Source organism: Lepidochelys olivacea (assembly GCF_965140295.1).
Source record: "Lepidochelys olivacea isolate rLepOli2 genome assembly, chromosome: 9".
NCBI classification, from domain to species: Eukaryota; Metazoa; Chordata; order Testudines; family Cheloniidae; genus Lepidochelys; species Lepidochelys olivacea.
In genome coordinates this window covers 7,432,878-7,449,355 of record NC_140419.1, presented here as the reverse complement: position 1 = coordinate 7,449,355, position 16,478 = coordinate 7,432,878, and the positions used below count along the sequence as shown (strand labels likewise).

General features: G+C 64.2%; 1 protein-coding gene across 4 annotated transcripts; it reads right to left on the bottom strand.

Annotated features, from left to right (window-relative positions):
- Positions 1–712: 712 nt before the first annotated feature.
- PRSS56 (serine protease 56) lies at positions 713–16,124 on the bottom strand. Of its 4 annotated transcripts, none has more exons than XM_084639708.1 (17): positions 15,942–16,124; positions 12,097–12,258; positions 10,806–11,006; positions 9,750–9,803; positions 8,844–9,030; positions 8,351–8,459; positions 8,010–8,169; positions 7,557–7,699; positions 6,924–7,083; positions 6,375–6,563; positions 5,743–5,904; positions 4,547–4,601; positions 3,857–4,016; positions 3,273–3,393; positions 2,837–2,926; positions 2,070–2,176; positions 713–1,500 (listed from the first exon to the last, which is right to left on the bottom strand). In XM_084639708.1, the coding sequence occupies exons 1-17, from the start codon at positions 16,030–16,032 to the stop codon at positions 1,327–1,329; spliced, it is 2,325 nt and encodes a 774-aa protein (XP_084495834.1). In that variant the 5' UTR covers positions 16,033–16,124; the 3' UTR covers positions 713–1,326. The 4 variants fall into 4 exon arrangements, with proteins under 4 accessions (XP_084495834.1, XP_084495835.1, XP_084495836.1 ...); XM_084639709.1 differs by having other exon boundaries at positions 3,273–3,390; XM_084639710.1 differs by lacking the exon at positions 2,837–2,926.
- Between the last annotated feature and the right edge of the window lie 354 nt (positions 16,125–16,478).

Sequence of the window (16,478 nt, the reverse complement as noted above, 5' to 3'; positions counted from 1 at the left end):
TGGGGAGGGGCCGTAGCTGTTGGGGGTGGGGAAGGGGGGGATGCTGTCTCTGATGCTGTGGGCAAACAGTGTCATTCCCAGCAGGGTGAGCAGCTGTGCCCCTGGGCTGAGCGGGGTGCTGGGCCCAGCCCGCCCCGTCACTCACCCGACAGCTGGGCCTTGGCCTGGAGGAAATGACCTCTCCGGTGCTAGCAGCCGAGCCTGAAAGGCAGTACCAGGGCATGGGAGGCGGGGGGCCATCTCCTGGGGCTGCCAGGGCAGCTGGGAGGGCCAGGCGGGGGAGAGGGGTGTGAGAGCAGGGGGAGTGTGAAGGGAGGGCAGACAGCCTGTGACGGCCCCTTGGGGGGAGTTTGCCTGTGAAGAGATTGGTGGATGCTCACCACCTGCTGGAGGTGCTATAGCCCACCAGCTGCCCCCTGCCACACCCTGGAGCCCATGGCTGAGATGCCTGGGGGGGCCTGCCCAGCAGCAATGCTTGGGGGGAGGTAGAACCCCAAGAGGGGCCCCTGCCTGGCTGAGATGTGGGGTAGGGGTAGAACCCCAGGTGGGGAACTTCTACCCAGCTGATATGCGCAGGGGGGTAACCCGGGGTGGGGGGTCCCTGGTGGCAATGCCTGGGGGTGAAATCCCCTTTACCCCTCTTTGGTGTCTTGCGGGGGTTTTTTATTACGGACACTTTGGTTACCATAAAACATAGCTTTAATTTCAAAAATAACCCTTTCTTTGTACAAATAAATAGCTTCTGAGAGGCGTGCCCCCAAGGGGGAGCCTGCGGACACCCCCAAAGGAATCAGCTCCCTCTGGTGGCTGTTTGACAGGGAGCCGAAGCTGCTGGGGCTGGCATGGGGGTCTGGAAACGGGCCTGGGGGGCCCAGGATTAGAGCCCTTTAGGACCCAGCTTGACTGAGAAAGGAAAGCCCAGGGGGAGGCTGTTCCTTCTGGTTGCCCATGTCCAGGCCATGCCCTGCCAAGGGGCACTCAGCTGCAGTTCGGCTTAGCCCTCTGAGGTGGGGGGGCTGCATTTCAGCCCCATGTAGCCCCTGCAACAGCTGGGGGGGCTGGCCCAGACTCCAGGGTGCATGGGAGGTGGAAGGGACCCCTCCAGTCCTGGCTGCCCCCCTGCCCAGTGAAGGCCTTGCTGTGAGGAGCTGGCTTTGGGGTCCCGGCATTCTCCATGGCAACAGGCTGTGCCAGGCTGGGTCCTGCTTGCTGTGCCAAGGGACCCGGCCGGCACCTGGCTCTGGTGCTGCCCTGTCTCCAGGCTGGCCCTGAATAGGGACCCCCGGCCGGTTCTCCCCTCTCTACGAGGGGGCAGCAGGGGTCCCGTTAGGTCTGCAAAGCTGCCAGTGCCAGGGCGATGAGGCCGGGCATGCTGCGGTACAGCGAGTCGCTCTCCAGCCCCACCAGGGCGGGGAAGGCAGTGGCTTTCCCGCCAACCATGGCCCGAACCCGTGCCCTGTACAGCCCCTTGGTGTTCTTGGAGCCCAGGTCCACCAGGATCTGTGGGGAGAGGGGAGCAGCATGAGGGGGAGAGGGGGCACAGAGCCACAGGGGAGCCCCTGGCAGCCTGGTGACCCAGGGCAGCAGGTGCTCCAGGCTGCACAACGCCTGGGCTGGCAGAACTGCCCTGAGCGTGGGCTGGGGGCCTGCCTGCCTCTGCTGTGGGGTGCAGCTGGCTGGCAGCCCCTGAGGGAAGCTGGGCTCTGAGGGGTGGCACCCACCCTGGCAGCAGGATTTGAACCCAGGCTGCATCGAGGTAAAGGTTAAAGGGCTCAGCCTCCAGCTGGCACCTGGAGCTGCCACCAGAGGGGGGCAGACCCTCCCCACCCGCCCCCCCAGCCAGGGGATGGGGCAAGGGGGGGGTGGGGATGGAGACCAGGAGGGAGAGGCAGCATGTTGGGGGTACTGGGAGTGGAGACCAGCGGGGGCAATGTGGGGAGCAGGGGAATGGTGGGGTGGGCCTCTCCGTGGCAGTAGCCCAGGGGGGCCCAGTGGGAGGCAGGGTGTGGTGCTGGGGGCTGGCTCAATACCCCCAGCCCCTGTGTCCCCGCGGGGCATGGCTCACTCACCTCCTGGAAGGTCATGACCAGGTCCCCCTCCGGCACCCGCAGGACCCAGCGGTAGAGCTCCTGCACGGCGCGTACCTGCAACGCTGCCTCCTGCAGCCCTGGGCAGCCTGCGCCAAGAGGGGGAGAGGCGGTCAGGGCACTCACCGGAATCCCCCAGCTGGTGGAGAGCCAGGCTGCCAGGAGCTGGTCCGGGCCTGTCCCCTGCCACCCAACCGTTGGCATTTCCCTGGCACCTTTTGTCTCAAAGGGGCCAACAGGACTTGATGTGCTATACTGGCTGGGCAAGGATCACTGCAGCCACCTCTGGGATGGTGGGTAGCCGGTGTGTAATGGGGCCCAGCAATGCCACGGAGCCATTGGGGTGGGGGGAGGAATGTTTCCAGCTGAGAGGGCAGGGGGGTTGCATGGCACAAGAGTCCAGTGCCCTGGACCCAACAACCCCCTAGCCTGGCACAGCCCTACCCCTGGGGCCCTGACCCCTGAGGGGGAACAGGTAAGCCTGGCCCCGCACCCCTGGGGTGGAGAGGGAAAGGCCTGGAGGGGGCACCTGGCTCAGCCAAGCTGCACGGGGCCCTCTGTGCTGATCCCAGCTGCCAGGCTGGGTATAGTGGTGGGCTCAATATGGCTCTGCCCCAACAGGGCATGGTGGAAGCTAGGCACCTCTTGGCTGCAGCAGGGGGTCCCAGTGCAACCCTCCTCCCCTGCCTTGGGTGTGGGAGGTGGGAACCGAGGCCCTGTGCCATGCAACCGCTGCGGGGTGGGCATACCTCTGTGATCACCTGGTCCCTCATTGCTGGGGAGGGCTCCCCCCAGCTCTCGCCTCGCCCGCAGGGATGGGTCCCCTGCAGCTGCAGACCCTGCCACAGAGAGAGAGAGATGCCCCAACTGCCCCCTGGGGAAAGGCTCCCCCCAGGCCCCGTACGCTGCCAGTGCACCCCCGGCAACACAATGCGATGGCACCATGAGCCAGGTGGCACGGCTGGCACTGGAGTGCCCTAGAGCGTCTGAGGCCAGGCTGCCCAGTCCATGGCCAAGCCCCCTGGCATGAGACAGGGCAATGCCATGATGGGCCCTGCAGTGCCATCCAGGCTGAGGTCTAACAGGGCACGGCTGTGCCTTGAACCGCCCCCCCGCTGCGAGTAACTAGCTGGGGTGAGGCGCCCCGAGACACGGCCCCCACCTCACCCATCCGCAAGCACTTACGGTTCAGCGGGGAGGCAGCTCCTGGGGGTGGCCCCGCTCCTTGGGCCCCCAGCTGAGCCCGCAGCTGCTGGAGAAAGGCCCAGCCGTGCCCCTTCAGCGCCTCCACTGCCCCCTCGGCCTGCTGAAGCGGAGAGACGGAGGGAGTGAGCGGGGCCCGTACGGGTGGCACCCGCCGGCAATGCCAGTGACGCCGGCCCCAGGCAGTGCTGGGCGCTGTGGGAGGAGGGGGCTCCCTGAGGCTGGGGGTTCAGGAGGGGGTGGGGATCGATAAGGTGCAGGGGATGATGGAGAAGGAGCTGGGCGGGGGGCGGAGAGTGGGGGGATCTGTGCTGAGGTCAGGGAGGGAGGGGGTGGGTTGATGGGGTGCCAGGGTCAGTTTGGGGGTGCTGGGGTCAGATGGGATTTCCAGCTGTTCCTGCCCCTGGGCTAGGGCCATGGCGGCCTGCGGGGGCTGGATTTGGGGTCCAGCTGAGTGGAGACTGTGAACTGGAGGGGCCAGGTGCCCCCGGGCAGCTTCAGGCTGCAGTGCTGCCCTCTTTGGAGGGACTGGGGGTCCCCCCTCCCCAATCAGAGCCCCCCCTTACCTGCAGGAAGAGCTGCTCCTCCCCTCGGAGCTGCCCAGCGGCCAGTGCAGGAGCTGGGGGGGCCGTGTCGCCCCCAGCCATGGCGCTCAGCTCCGCAACCCAGTCCTCCAGGGCGGGGCCCACGGCCTGGAACAGCGCCAAGAAGGGTGGGGGCTGGATCCTGCGATGAGGGGCAGGGTGAGCAGCGTGTCTCCCCCCCCCACCCCCAGCCAGCAGCAGAGCATTTTGGGAGGTGGGGGTCCCAGCAGCCCCGGGGTACGCCAGACAGCACCAGCCCATGAGACTAACCCTGCAGCCGGACCCTCTATTGCCCACCTTCGAGTCAATGCCACCCCCATGTGCCCAGCCTGGTGGGACCGAGCCCTCCGCGGAGCCTGGCTCCCGTGGCCGGCTGGCTGTGCAGCCCCTGGCTTAGGGTCTGTCCAAGAGGTGGGGGATGTGTGGGGTGAGGGAGGGGTGGCACACGCCCCCTGGACCTTGACAGAGGCCACCTGTGTATCCCCTGGCACTGGCCTAAGTCCCAAGGCCTGTCTCTTTCCCCCCCTTCCCCCCCAAACCACAACAGGCCTCTTCCCTCCCACCCCAGCCCCTGATCCCGAGCCCCACACCTCCCTCCAATCCCTGGCCAGCACCTCCCCCCCCCCCCCCGATCTCACACGGGGCCCCACCCAGCCCTGGGACTGACTTTACCTGCTGGGGGCGCTCAGGACCTCTTCAGGGCTTGCCTGCCCCTCGGCCCCCAGCCCTGGGGAGATGATACAGGACTCAGTCTCGGCAGCAGGGCGCTGGGGGGCGTGTGGGGCAGGATGGGGGGCTGGCAGCGGGTGGGGCAAGCAGTGGCCATGCTGCTGTGGGCAGGTGCCAGGGAGCTGGCCCAGTGCCCCAGCCCAGCCCCAGCCATGGGCTGAGACAGCCCCTCAGCAGGCAGCTGGACGCTGCCGGCGTGGGGGAGGCAGCCAGCTCCCGGAAAGACCCCGTACCCCTCGCAATGCTGAGGAGGGACAGGAGGTGCCGGGCTGTAGCTGACACAATTGGGGAGCCCATACTGGGGGTGCCTTCAAAGTCCCCAGTGGAGGTTGGGGGTGGAATCAAGGTTCCCGAAGCAGTGCGAGTGGGTCCCCCTATGTCCTCGTGCGGCCCCAGAGCTGGGATGTGGGGATCCAGAGGCAGGGTATGGGGGGGTCCAGGTCAGGAGTCCCGGCAAGGGCGGGGGAGGTGGGAAATCCTGGGGGCAGGGGTCCCTGCCGTGTCCCAGGTGGGGGAGATCTGGAGGGCAGCTACCTGCCATGGCCTGGGGAGGTAGGAGATCCAGGGGGCAGGGGTCCCTGGTGTGGCCTGGGCAGGGGAGAAAGGAGATCAGGGCAAGGAGGTCCCTAGCATGGCCTGGCCGGGGGATGTGGGAGATCCGGGGGGATGCAGGTCCTTAGCGTGACCCAGGAGGGAGATTGGGGGGGGAGGTGGGGGGTCCCTGGCGTGGCCTGGGTGGAGGAAGTGGGGGGTGGCAGATCTGGGGGGGCATGTACCTGCCGTGGCCCGGCATGTCTGGCCGGGGGATGTGGGAGATCTGGGGGGATGGGGGTCCCTGGCATAGCCCGGGTGGAAGATTGTGGGGGGAAGGCGGGGGTCCCTGGCGAGGCCTGGGCAGGAGAAGTGGCAGATCCGGGGAGCAGGTACTTGCCGTGGCCCGGCATGTCTGGCCGGGGGATGTGGGAGATCTGGGGGGATGGGGGTCCCTGGCGAGGCCTGGGCAGGAGAAGTGGCAGATCCGGGGAGCAGGTACCTGCCGTGGCCCGGCATGCCTGGCTGGGGGATGTGGGAGATCTGGGGGGATGGGGGTCCCTGGCGTGGCCCGGGCAGGAGAAGTGGCAGATCCAGGGAGCAGGTACCTGCCGTGGCCCGGCGAACCCGGGTGGGGAAGAGGTGCCCGTACAGCTGCTCCATGAAGCGGGGCAGGGTGTGGGTGAAGAAGGCGAAGTCCACCTGGTTTCGGAAGAACTCCTCGGCCCGGCGCAGGAAATCCAGCAGCGTCTGGGCATAGGCGCGCAGCTCTGTGGGGAACTGGGAGTGAGCGGGACGTCCCCCAGTGCCCCCGGCGCCAGGGCCCACAGAGCAGCGGGCACAGCCCTGACTCAGCGAGGCCTTTGTCCCCTTAGCTCCTCAGCCTGGGCCTGGGGCACCGTGTGCCCTCCCTGTCCCGCTCTCCCCTACAGCACGTTATCAGCCACCCCGTTAGCTATAGGACCTCAGCCTCCCCACCCCGCCCGGCCCTGCTCTGCTCCCCCCTGCCCTTCCCCTTGGGTGGCCCCATCTGCAGAGTGGGGGCAGCAGAGGGTAGCTCTGCCCTGGGGGGCAAGGGGTTGGTGCCAGGTTGTGGGCATAAGCCTGCGGCCCGAAGAGCGCTGAGGGTCAGAGCCCCTGGGCCACGGCTCTGGGTGTGTTCCCCAGGCCTCCCAACCCAGTGCCCCCGCAGGCTTTGCACCCTGGCAGCGCCCAGCCCCTCCCGGCCAGCGCCACTCACCGCATCTCCTCCTCTTCATCCTGCAGGTCTCCTCGGCGACCCGGGCGCAGGCGGCCCGGCCTTGGGGCGGGGCGCACGACTGGGCATAGAAGGAGCACAGGTGGGCGAGCTCTGTGTGCTGGCGCTCGCCGGGCAGCTGGGATGCGGCCAGCAGCTCGAAGCAGGAGGGCTCTCTGCTCTCGGGTGATTCTGGGGAGGGCAAGGGGCTAGGGATGGAGAGAAAGGGCCACACCCCTGGGCACCACCCCCTCCCCTGGGGGGACCCCGGGCACCGCCCCTCCCCTGGTGGGGACCCCTGGGCGCCGCCCCATCACACCCTCCTATCCTGCCTACAGAGACTCCGGTGTCCTAGTGGCTCAGTTCCCCGCCCTGGCGCTGCCATCTGAGCCCCTCTTCCCCCATGGCTGACAGTACCTGGCCCCAGCCAGGCAATGCCCATTCCTCGCCCGACCCCCGCTGTTATCCAGCTCATGGCCCTGAGGTTCAGGGTGCTCTGCCCTGGCCTGTGCCCCCCGCAGCCCCTGCTGCCGAGCCGGCTGTGGTACTCACTGTCCATCTGGCGGCGGATCCAGTCGGCGAAGGCTGTCACGCGGGTGTACACGCCCGGCTTGCCCTGCTCCCCGCAGCCATCCCCCCAGGACGTGATGCCATACAGCACGGACTGCTGCGACCCGGACTCCCGGCACGTCAGGGGCCCACCAGAATCTCCCTGGGGGAGAAGCAGCCATAGGCTGGCATGAAGGTTGGGCAGGGGTGGGCAAAGCAGGGACCAGCTCTAAGGTCCCCCAGGAGCACGTGACCCAGGAAGCCTCCCTCCGTCTGGCCCCATCCTGCCATTGGCCCCTTTGGGTAGAGGGTAAACTGAGTCACAGAGCCGGGCAGGACCTGGCCAGCAGCTGAGCCGGCAATAGGACCCAGGAGTCCTAGGCTCCTCAATGGTCAAGATTAAGGGAGCCCCCCTGCTCTGCCCTGCCCCAGCCAGGCAACCCATGCCTGGGTCTGCCCCCAGGTCACGCCCGGTGGAGGGATTCCAGCCAGTGTGTACCAGCCTCAGCAGCCAGCAGCTCCCAGCTCTGCCCTCTGGTGGATTGCAGTGGCACTGCTGGCCTTGGCACTGGTTGCTCCATCGTGGCCCATCGTGGGGGCACCTTCTCCTCACCCTGGGACCCCCCCAGCCGTTACCTGGCAGGAGTCGATGCCGCCAGCCAAGTAGCCGGCGCAAAACATGGCATTGGTGAGCAGCTCCTTGCCCAGCGCACTGCGGCAGGCGTCCTGGCTCAGCACGGGCACCCGAGCCTCCATCACCACCTTGGCCGATGGCCCCTCTGCCAGGGCAAAAAGCAAGTCACGGGAAGGGGCTGCTGTCCCCACTGCGCCCCCCAGCCCTGCGGTACCTGGGCCTAGTGCCTGGGCAGCAGGGAGCCATCCCCGGCCCGCTGGGTTGGCTGAGATGCCGGATGCCCCGTCCCAGCTTCGGGGAGATGCCCGGGTCGCTGGGGCCCACTGGCTTCCAGAGGACGCTACTCCGGCAGGGAAAGCACCTGGACCAACCCCCGCTCCCCTGGCAGAGGGCCTGCCAGCAGGGGGCGCAGGAGAGCGCTGGGGGGAACTGCCCCGGCCCCACACCCGACCTACCTTGGTAGAGGGACCCCCAGCCGGCGATGTAGCAGGGTGTCCCTGGGCCGGGCTCCTCGGGACCGTCGGGCAGGCACACCGGGCTCAGCCAGGCCGAGGGGGCCACCGGGCGCCCCAGCTCCAGCAGCGCCACGTCGCTGTGGAAGGTCTTGGGGTTGAACTGTGTGGGGAGAGGAGCAGGGGGTGAGGGAGTGGGGGTGCGGGGGATGGTCAGGGTGCTGGGGGATTGGGATGCTGGGGGCAGTCGGGGTCCCAGGGTGGTCGGGGGAGGGGCCGGGGGCCTCTGGGCACAGGCCCCTGGGGCAGGCAGGTGGGGGACATGCTGGGGGCCCCCCTCTTACCTTGGGGTGGGTGATGATGCGGTTGACGGGCAGCACCTGCTCGCCCTCGTCCCACTTGGCGAGATCGTAGTCCCCCACCACCACCGTCCAGGCCAGCTCATTGCCGTTCCTGCGGGAGGGTGGAGCAGGGAATGAAGGGGGGCAGGCAGAGCCAGGCCCCCCCTCCCGCTCCCCACACAGGGGATCTGGCCCCAGGCAGCTCTGCCAGCTGGGCCCCTTGGGGCTTCCCGCCCTGGGGCTCAGCTGCCCTGCGCCAGGCACCTACCCCCCCGCATCAGGGGCCTGGCCCGAGCAGTGGCTGGGCAGGGTGGCATGGTGAGAGGGAGGCTGCCCCATTGCCCCTGAAGTCGAGCTGCACAGGGGCCATGCCCTGTCTCTGCCCTGGCACCGGCCAGCTGCACTCAGTGCTCCCATGGGAGACGCCCCCACTCGGCTGCAAGGCTGTCGGGCGCCTGTAGCTGCCTGTGCCCCCTGGGGCTATCCCCAGCCATACCCAGCGAAGCAGTGTGCAGCCGTGAGGACCCAGGTGTCCCCCACCAGCACCCCGCCGCACATCAGCTCCCCGCCCAGCCGCACCGAGACCAGCCAGGGCCAGGCGCCCCGCAGCGCCACACTGCCCCCCACGATCTTGCCCTTGGTTGCTGTGGCATTGGGTGCCACCACCCCCCGGCCACACGTCCCTGGGGAGGAAGAGAGAGAGAGAAGAGATCAGATGGGGGGGGGAGAAGATGCTCCCCTACAGCTTTGCCAATGTCCCTCACTCCCGACCCGCAGCCCCCTGCTATCCTTGTCCTACATGTTTCATGAGACAAGAGGCTCAACTGGGCCCCAATATTCTTGGGTGCCACCGAGGGCCCAAACCAGGCCGGTGAGAGCGTCTGTTCCTTTAACAGGGCTCTGCAGGGGCGGGTCCAGCTGCGACTGGGAGCTGGTGTGGAACGGCCTGTCTTCATGGAGCTGTCATGCTTAATTCCAGGAGTGCTTAATAACAAGGGGAGGGGGGGTGTACGTGACATCAGGGATGCACTGCATGGTGCATGCGTGTGGGGGCCAGGGACGCATGCAGTTGTGTCCTGGGGCAGCCGCGGGCGCCCCCACCGCCCTGCCGACGCCAACCTCGGTGCCCACCGAGGCAGCGAGCACTGAGGGGTGGTGCTGTGGCCCCGTGCAAGCTAGGCAGGGTGGGCAGAGGGTATGAAGAGCTCAGCAAGCTGTGCCCATCCATGGTGAACCCTACGGGGCAGCTGCCCCTGCCCCCATCGCCACCTGTTACTGAAGCTGGGGCACATGGGAAGGCATGTCCCTGCCTGGCAGCAGGGTGATGCTCAGCCCTCGCTCCCGCGCCCACCACTCACCCATGGGGTGTGGCCCCAAATGACTTGAGCAGCGGCAGACTCACCGGGCACTGGCTGGTCCGAGAGGTTGTTCATATCGTCCATGTTGCTCTCCAGCCCTGCAGGGGGACGAGACCTGAGGGATGGGCCGCGCTGCCGGGCACACATGCCACCCGCATGCCGGGGCCTCCTGGACTCCCCACCCACCCCCTCGGCTGGGCCCCCTCACAACTCCTGGAAATCAGCCTCCTGCCCAGGCTGGGGTTTCCCTGCCATTTGGTGTTTGTTATTGTAGGAGGTCCTGAGAGCGTGGGGCAACGCATGCTGGTTTATTAAGGGGTCTCCCGGAAATGCTGGGGTTGCACACACTGGTGTGTTATCGAAGGGTCTCCTGTGACTGTGGGGGCTGCTCACAGTGGTTTGTGTATTGTAGGGTCTCCCGGGAGCGAAACCCAGCTACGCAGTGGGCTGGGATCATCCAGCTGGGGAGGAGCTATGCCAGCCTGGGACCTAGAGCTTCCCTCGCTCTGTCCCACCTGTGGGCGGGGGCAGGGAGGTGTTGGCCCTGATGCCAGCCCTCTAGGAGGGGATGGGGCTGCAGGGCAGAGCAGTGGGCACCAGAGCCCAGTGCTGGGGCCTGATCTGGGCCTGTTTTCCCTGCACTGTGCACTGCAGGTCACTCCCACAGCACGACTTCTCTGTTGTCTGGGCTCCCTGTTTGTTATTGTAGGGTCTCCTGTGTGATCCCTCCATCAGACCAACGCTTAGGCTCAGCCCAAGGGGGCAGCAGAGAGCCCTGTGCTGCCCAGCGGCGCCCCCTGTGGATGCAGCTGAGGGTGGCGGCTGGCACAGCAGGCCAGGGGAGGGTTGGGAGCCGAGCCACGTTCGGCACCCGCTCCTGGGCTAGGGCTGCTGGGTGGGGGGATGGGCTCAGGCCCAGTGGGTGACCCCCCTCCAGACCCTGCTGTGAGGGGTCCCGGGATGGGGGGGGCGCTGGGTCTGGAGTCACTTGGCCAGAGACCAGGTGGGCCATCCCCCTGCTCGGTGAACTCCACTGAGCTGCTGCATGAGGTTAGGATTCCTCCACCCACCCCGTGCCGCCATTCGGGGCTGGTACCTACTGCACTCCCGCAGGCGCAGCTGGCAGTGCCTGGCCATCAGCCGAACGCAGGCGTCAGGGCTCAGGTCGTCAGCGGGACACAGGCGCTGGTAGGGGGCACATGCCTTGCTCAGTGCCCAGTTCCTGTCGGCCTGCTCCGGGATGGCCTGGGCTTCCAGGACAGCCTGGCAGCTGGGCAGGGGAGCCAGAGGGGCCTCCGGGGCTAGGGAGAGAGGAGACAGGTCAGAGTGGAGCCCACTCCCTGCCCACAGGCTATGCACGGGGCCGGGCTATCAGCTGAGGGCACCATGCTGCCGAATTTCCTTCCTTACCCTCATGCCCTCCCTCCAGTTCTTCCCCCATAGTGCAGTCTGAATACCTATTGGATGGGCCCTTGTTTGTTATTGTAGGGTCTCTCCAGAGAGCTGGACTGTGCACATGTAGGGTTTGTTATTGTAGGGTCTCTTGGGAGAGCTGAGTTGTGTGCATGCAGGGTTTGTTATTGTAGGGTCTCTCGGGAGAGCTGGGCTGCACGCATGCAAGGTTTGTTGTTGTAGGGTCTCTCAGGAGAGCTGGGCTGTGCACATGTGGGGTTTGTTATTGTAGGGTCTCTCCAGAGAGCTGGCCTGCACACATGGGCTTGCTCTGGGGGCGTGGCATGCATGTGTTTGTGTCTGGGCATGCACGGCTGTGAGATTCCACGGTCTCTTACAGTGGCGCTCAGGTTCCCAGGAGTTACCTCAGAACGGCCCCGGGCCGGGATCCCAAGGGCCTCTCCAAGGCTCCCCGTGAGGGCTCAGCCCTTCCCTTCGCCTGGGAATTCCCACCCAAGCAGCAAGGCGGGGTTTGGCTGCAGTGGCTGGGGTTTAGGGATGAGCCCACCCCGGACCTGGTATTTTGGTATGCAGGTTTGTTATTGTAGGGTCTCCAGGAGAGCTGGCCTGTGCACATGCGGGGTTTGTTATTGTAGGGTCTCTCAGGAGCGCAGGGTTGTAGGGTGGTCTGTGGGGGCTGGTGCTGCCCACATAGGTTAGCCATTCGAGCCCCCGCGCATGGTGTTACCAAGACAGCTGTGAGGCCGGCTGTGCGGGTTTGTTATTGTAGGGTCGCTTGCTGGAGCGAACAGCCTGTAGGCAACAGCAGGGCTCCTGCTGCTCCAGCAGGTCACCCCAGCCTGCCCCACCGATGACCTCCCCGCCGTGGGACTGCCACTGACCAGGGGACAGGCCATGGGGCCTCGTGCAGGAGCCCCCAGCCAGCCTGCGCTGCTGCTGTGTGTGGCTGGGCCGGCGGGGCGGGGGGCGGGCACTCACGGGCACACTCCCCGCTCCGGTTGCCGCAGTCCCCAAAGAGGCAGGGCGCGCACTCCCCACACTCCTGCAGCTGCCGCTCGTGCTCGGCCAGCGCCCCCTCCAAGGCCACCAAAGCGCTCTTCAGGGCGGCCTCCAGGACTAGCGTCCCCCGGCTGGAGAGTGCTGCAGAGAGAGAGAGAGAGGAGCCTGGGTAGCCCTAGCCCGCGGCCCTGACTGCCAGCCGCTTCGGCCTGGAGGGCGGCTCCGAGCCCGCTTGCCTCCCCTTGGGGCTGCTCTCACTTAATGCCACGCCTTGGCCGTGCCCCCTCCCTACCCCTGGCCGTGCCCCCCATCCCAGAGCACAGTTCCACCCCTCTTCTCCCCATTGGGCCTCTATGTGGCTGCGACTGAGGCCCTGGAGTGCAGAGAACAGACCAAAGCGGGTGTGAGGTTATGAGTGTAATAAAACATTAAACTCACTGAACATTAAATCCCACCAAATGAGGGTAAATCCATCCTCATCATCGTATCCACTCATTATACTCCACTCCTGAACATAGCCATTATATGAACAACATACCCCCATATCTCAATGTCTGTACTTTGACCCGTTAAACTTTTACCCCCAACTGGGGAGATTGCAGATTATGTATTCCTTACACCACCCGTTCCTAAACCAAATTTCACCCCCCTTGATCATCTGTACCTTATTCCCTTATAACCAGAAACTTCTATGCTTAAACTCTGTACCGTTTTCTTTTTACTTCAACATCATCTTAATGAAATTAATATATCTCATTGAACGGTGACAGGGCCAGAAAGAGTTAATTAACTCACAGACTGACCTGACGCATTGCCGGACTTTAAAGACGGTTAGGAAGAGATGGAAATGAACAGAGCTTTGAAATGCAAGCCTGCATTGTTACAGATAGAAGGGTAGGTGTTTGCTCAGGGCTTGTGAGGTAAGCAAACAAGTCTTGTCTTTTACTATGGCTTTGATTCAAAGATCAAAAAAGGAATATTAACATTTAGGAAAACTCTTGAGTGAAATAGTGTTATTGTCAATATGACTCTTTGAAGGTTGGGGTAACCTGCTCGTGAACTACAGTATTTAATGGATAAATTACACTGTGCTAATTGCCATGATGTTTAGGAGAAGGAAAGTTAAGCCTGTTGTTTTCTCAGGCCAAAAGGCTGCTGGAAATGTATAAAGACCCTGGGACATGATCCTTCTTCATCTCCGATCTGCTTTGGGTTTCAAGAGGGGGAAACCCTGAGCCATAAGGATTGAGATCCCCAGTCACTGACTGGAGTCACCCTGAATGTAGACATTGGACTATAACCTCTGGACTATTTCTAAAAGGACTTTGGGCAAGTACAAACTCATCTCTGCTCTGTATCTGGACCTCAAGAATTGAATTCAAGTCTGTCTGTGTATTGATCATAGAATCATAGAATATCAGGGCTGGAAGGGACCTCAGGAGATCATCTAGTCCAACCCCCTGCTCAAAGCAGGACCAATCCCCAGCTAAATCATCCCAGCCAGGGCTTTGTCAAGCCTGACCTTAAAAATATCTAAGGAAGGAGATTCCACCTATTGATCTTTCAACCAACTCTCTCTCTTTTCTTTTTTAATACATTTTAGCTTAGTTAATAAGAATTGGCTCTGAGCGTGGATTTGGGGTAAGGTCTAAGTTAGAATTGGAGCTGGGTGTGTGGCTGATCCTTTGGGATTGCAAGAACCTTTTCTTTTATATGATGAGACAAGATTTTCAGTAATCGTCATCGTATCTGACGTGGGTCTGGCTGGAGGCTGGAGGCTGGGCACTGGAAGGGAACTGCGTTGTTTGGACGTCTGAGTAACCCGGGAGGTGCTGCAGAAGTTGTTTTGGGCTGGCTTGGGAAATCGAAGTATTGGAATATCCACCAGCTTCTGGGGTTTGTCTGCCCCGTTCTGTTTGCAGTTCACCCTAATTGAATGACCTCAGCAGGCTCCCACGGGCAGCACCATCACAGGGGGACAATGTCAGGTCCTAGCAGCCAGGGAGATCAGGGGCTGAGCTGGGTCCTCCTGCCCACCTCGGCCTCTCCTGGGCAGGTGGTCTCCCCTGCAGTAGCTGGGCCCAGTCCAACCCTGCGCATGGGGATCCCACTGCCTGGGATTGGCTCGCCCCTGGCGTGGGGCCTGTCTCCCCCCCTTGGGGCTCAGGAGGTTGTGGCTGCTGTCCCCGCTGGGTGGGATCCCATCCCATGCCTGGCGGTGAGAGTCAGCGGGCGACGGCAGCCCCCCCTCCGGCGCCATGGCATCACAGCTGGTGAGCCAAGCAGGAGCCGTGAAGCCATGTGCCTCCCAGGTGGCCAGGTGCTGGTAAGGAGGGTCTTTCCCCTGTTGTGCCTGACCCTCGCACAGAGCACGTGGCTGCCCCGGGGGGTCCTGAGGTGGGGCCCACCCTCTCACACCGGGGCAAACTGGCACACAGAGGGCAAAGGGCCTTGCCCGCTGTCCCAGGTGAGTACGTGGCAAAGTGGAGAATAGGACCCCGGAGACCTGGCTTCCCCGTGTGCATTGTGTGCGTTGCTGGTCGGACAAACAGAGTCCTCCCCTGCAGCAGGGCACGGCGCCTGGGTTTCAGGCCAGCCACTTCCAGGCCTGTAGAGTCTGGGTGCCGAGTGCCAGGCTCTGGGAGCTGGGGAGAGCTGAGCTTGGGACCCGGTTCAGCCTGTCTGGGCACCCCACCCCTCCAAACGGCAATGGGCTTGTCAGGGCTTCGTGCCACAACACGGGCGTGTGCTGGGCACCAGGCATGGCGCTTAGCAACCAGACGCACTGCAGGGAAGGCGCCCTGCCCCTCCAGCTGGGGTTGGAGATGTGTTTGCACTGGGGGGGTTGCATTGCGGGGGTGTTTTAATGAGGGATTGTATTGGAGGGGTTGTTTGCATGGGGGTGCCTTGGGGATTGCACTGAGGGGTGCATGTATGTGTTTGCATGGGGGGTATTTGCATGGGGAGAGAGGTTGTGTTTGAATTGTCTGTGTGTGGTTGCATTAGGGGGTTGCGTGGGTGGTGTTTACATTGCGGGCTTGCTCTGGGGGGGTGGCATGCGTGTGTTTGTGTCTGGGCATGCACGGCTGTGAGATTCCATGGCCTCTTACAGTGGTGCTCAGGTTCCCAGGAGTTACCTCAGAGCGGCCCCAGGCCAGGATCCCAAGGTCCTCTCCAAGGCTCCCTGTGAGGGCTCAGCCCTTCCCTTCGCCTGGGAATTCCCACCCAAGCAGCAAGGCAGGGTTTGGTTGCAGTGGCTAGGGTTTAGGGATGAGCCCACCCCAGACCAGGTATTTTCTTCAATTTACTATGCAAAAGCCAGCAGGTGCATGCAGGGTGGGACAGCTCCCTCCCCGACACATCTCCCCCTCGGCCTTTCCTGTTCCCAGCAGTGCCCCCCATGGGCCTGACCAGCCTCTGCAAAAAGCCCAGGGCGGCCACGGTGAAACCCAACAGGATGGGAGCCCCGAGCCATTACAATGAACCACACGGCCCTGGGGATCCCCAGTGGGGGACTGCGAAGGGGTTTGCCCACTGTCCCAAATGAGCAGGAGGCAAAGCTGGGAATATAGGACCCAGAAGTCTTGGCTCCCAGCTGCCCTGCTCCAACCACTAGACCCCACTCCCGTCCCAGAGCCAGGAACGGGACCCAGGAATCCTGGTTCCCAGAACCCCTTCTCCCCCCACACCACTTGTCAGCTGCACCAATCCCGTAAGCAAAGCCCGCTGGCAGGAAATGAGCCCCTTGCCTGGAGCCCTGGTTGCCCGGCGGGGCTCTGCCTGGGCTGAGCAGGGACTGGCGACCCACCGGCGCCTGCACTGACCTTGCAGGATGCTGGCTGGCATCTGGTGAAGCTCCTTGCCCACGGGGGCGCCAGCCGTCAGCTGCAGGAGGCAGACCAGCAGCAGCAGCATGGTGTGGCAGGTGGGAACACTAGGCTGGTTCTGGGCCGGCTCTCTCCCTCTGCCTGCCTGGCTGCTGTGCTGGGAGCTGGGCCGGCACAGGGGTCCCCCCCTCGCTCCTCGTCTCCACCGCTGCGTGCTCTGGAGATGACAGGGGAACAATGGGCCCCGGGGCGAACGGCGTTGTATATATACAGTGCCCTGGGGGGGGCCGGGGCCGCACTTTCCCATGCTGGGGGACACACAACAGCTGAATTCATTAAGGCAGCGCCCGGCGGTGGTGCCAGGGCCCTGCCGTGGGGATGGGCCGGGAAGGGGGAATAAAGGTGCCGGTAAATGGGGGCGGGAGGGGAGCTGATCCAGTTGGAATTCATTAGGGTAGTGAGTTCGCCGGGCCCGGGCTGGCTGGCTTGGGAGCAGGGGCCTGGCTGCAGCCTTCCCCGGTCTGAATGAGCTCA

What these genes read in the sequence shown, in the direction of transcription:
- PRSS56 (XM_084639708.1), bottom strand. Translation starts at nt 16,032, where the DNA reads ATGCTGCTGCTGCTGGTCTGCCTCCTGCAGCTGACGGCTGGCGCCCCC. An exon ending in GCATCATCACCCACCCCAAG is followed by an intron (nt 8,170 to 8,350) that starts GTAAGAGGGGGG and finishes CTCCCCACACAG; the next exon opens with TTCAACCCCAAGACCTTCCA. An exon ending in GGTTCGCCGGGCCACGGCAG is followed by an intron (nt 4,602 to 5,742) that starts GTACCTGCTCCC and finishes TCATCTCCCCAG; the next exon opens with GGCTGGGGGCCGAGGGGCAG.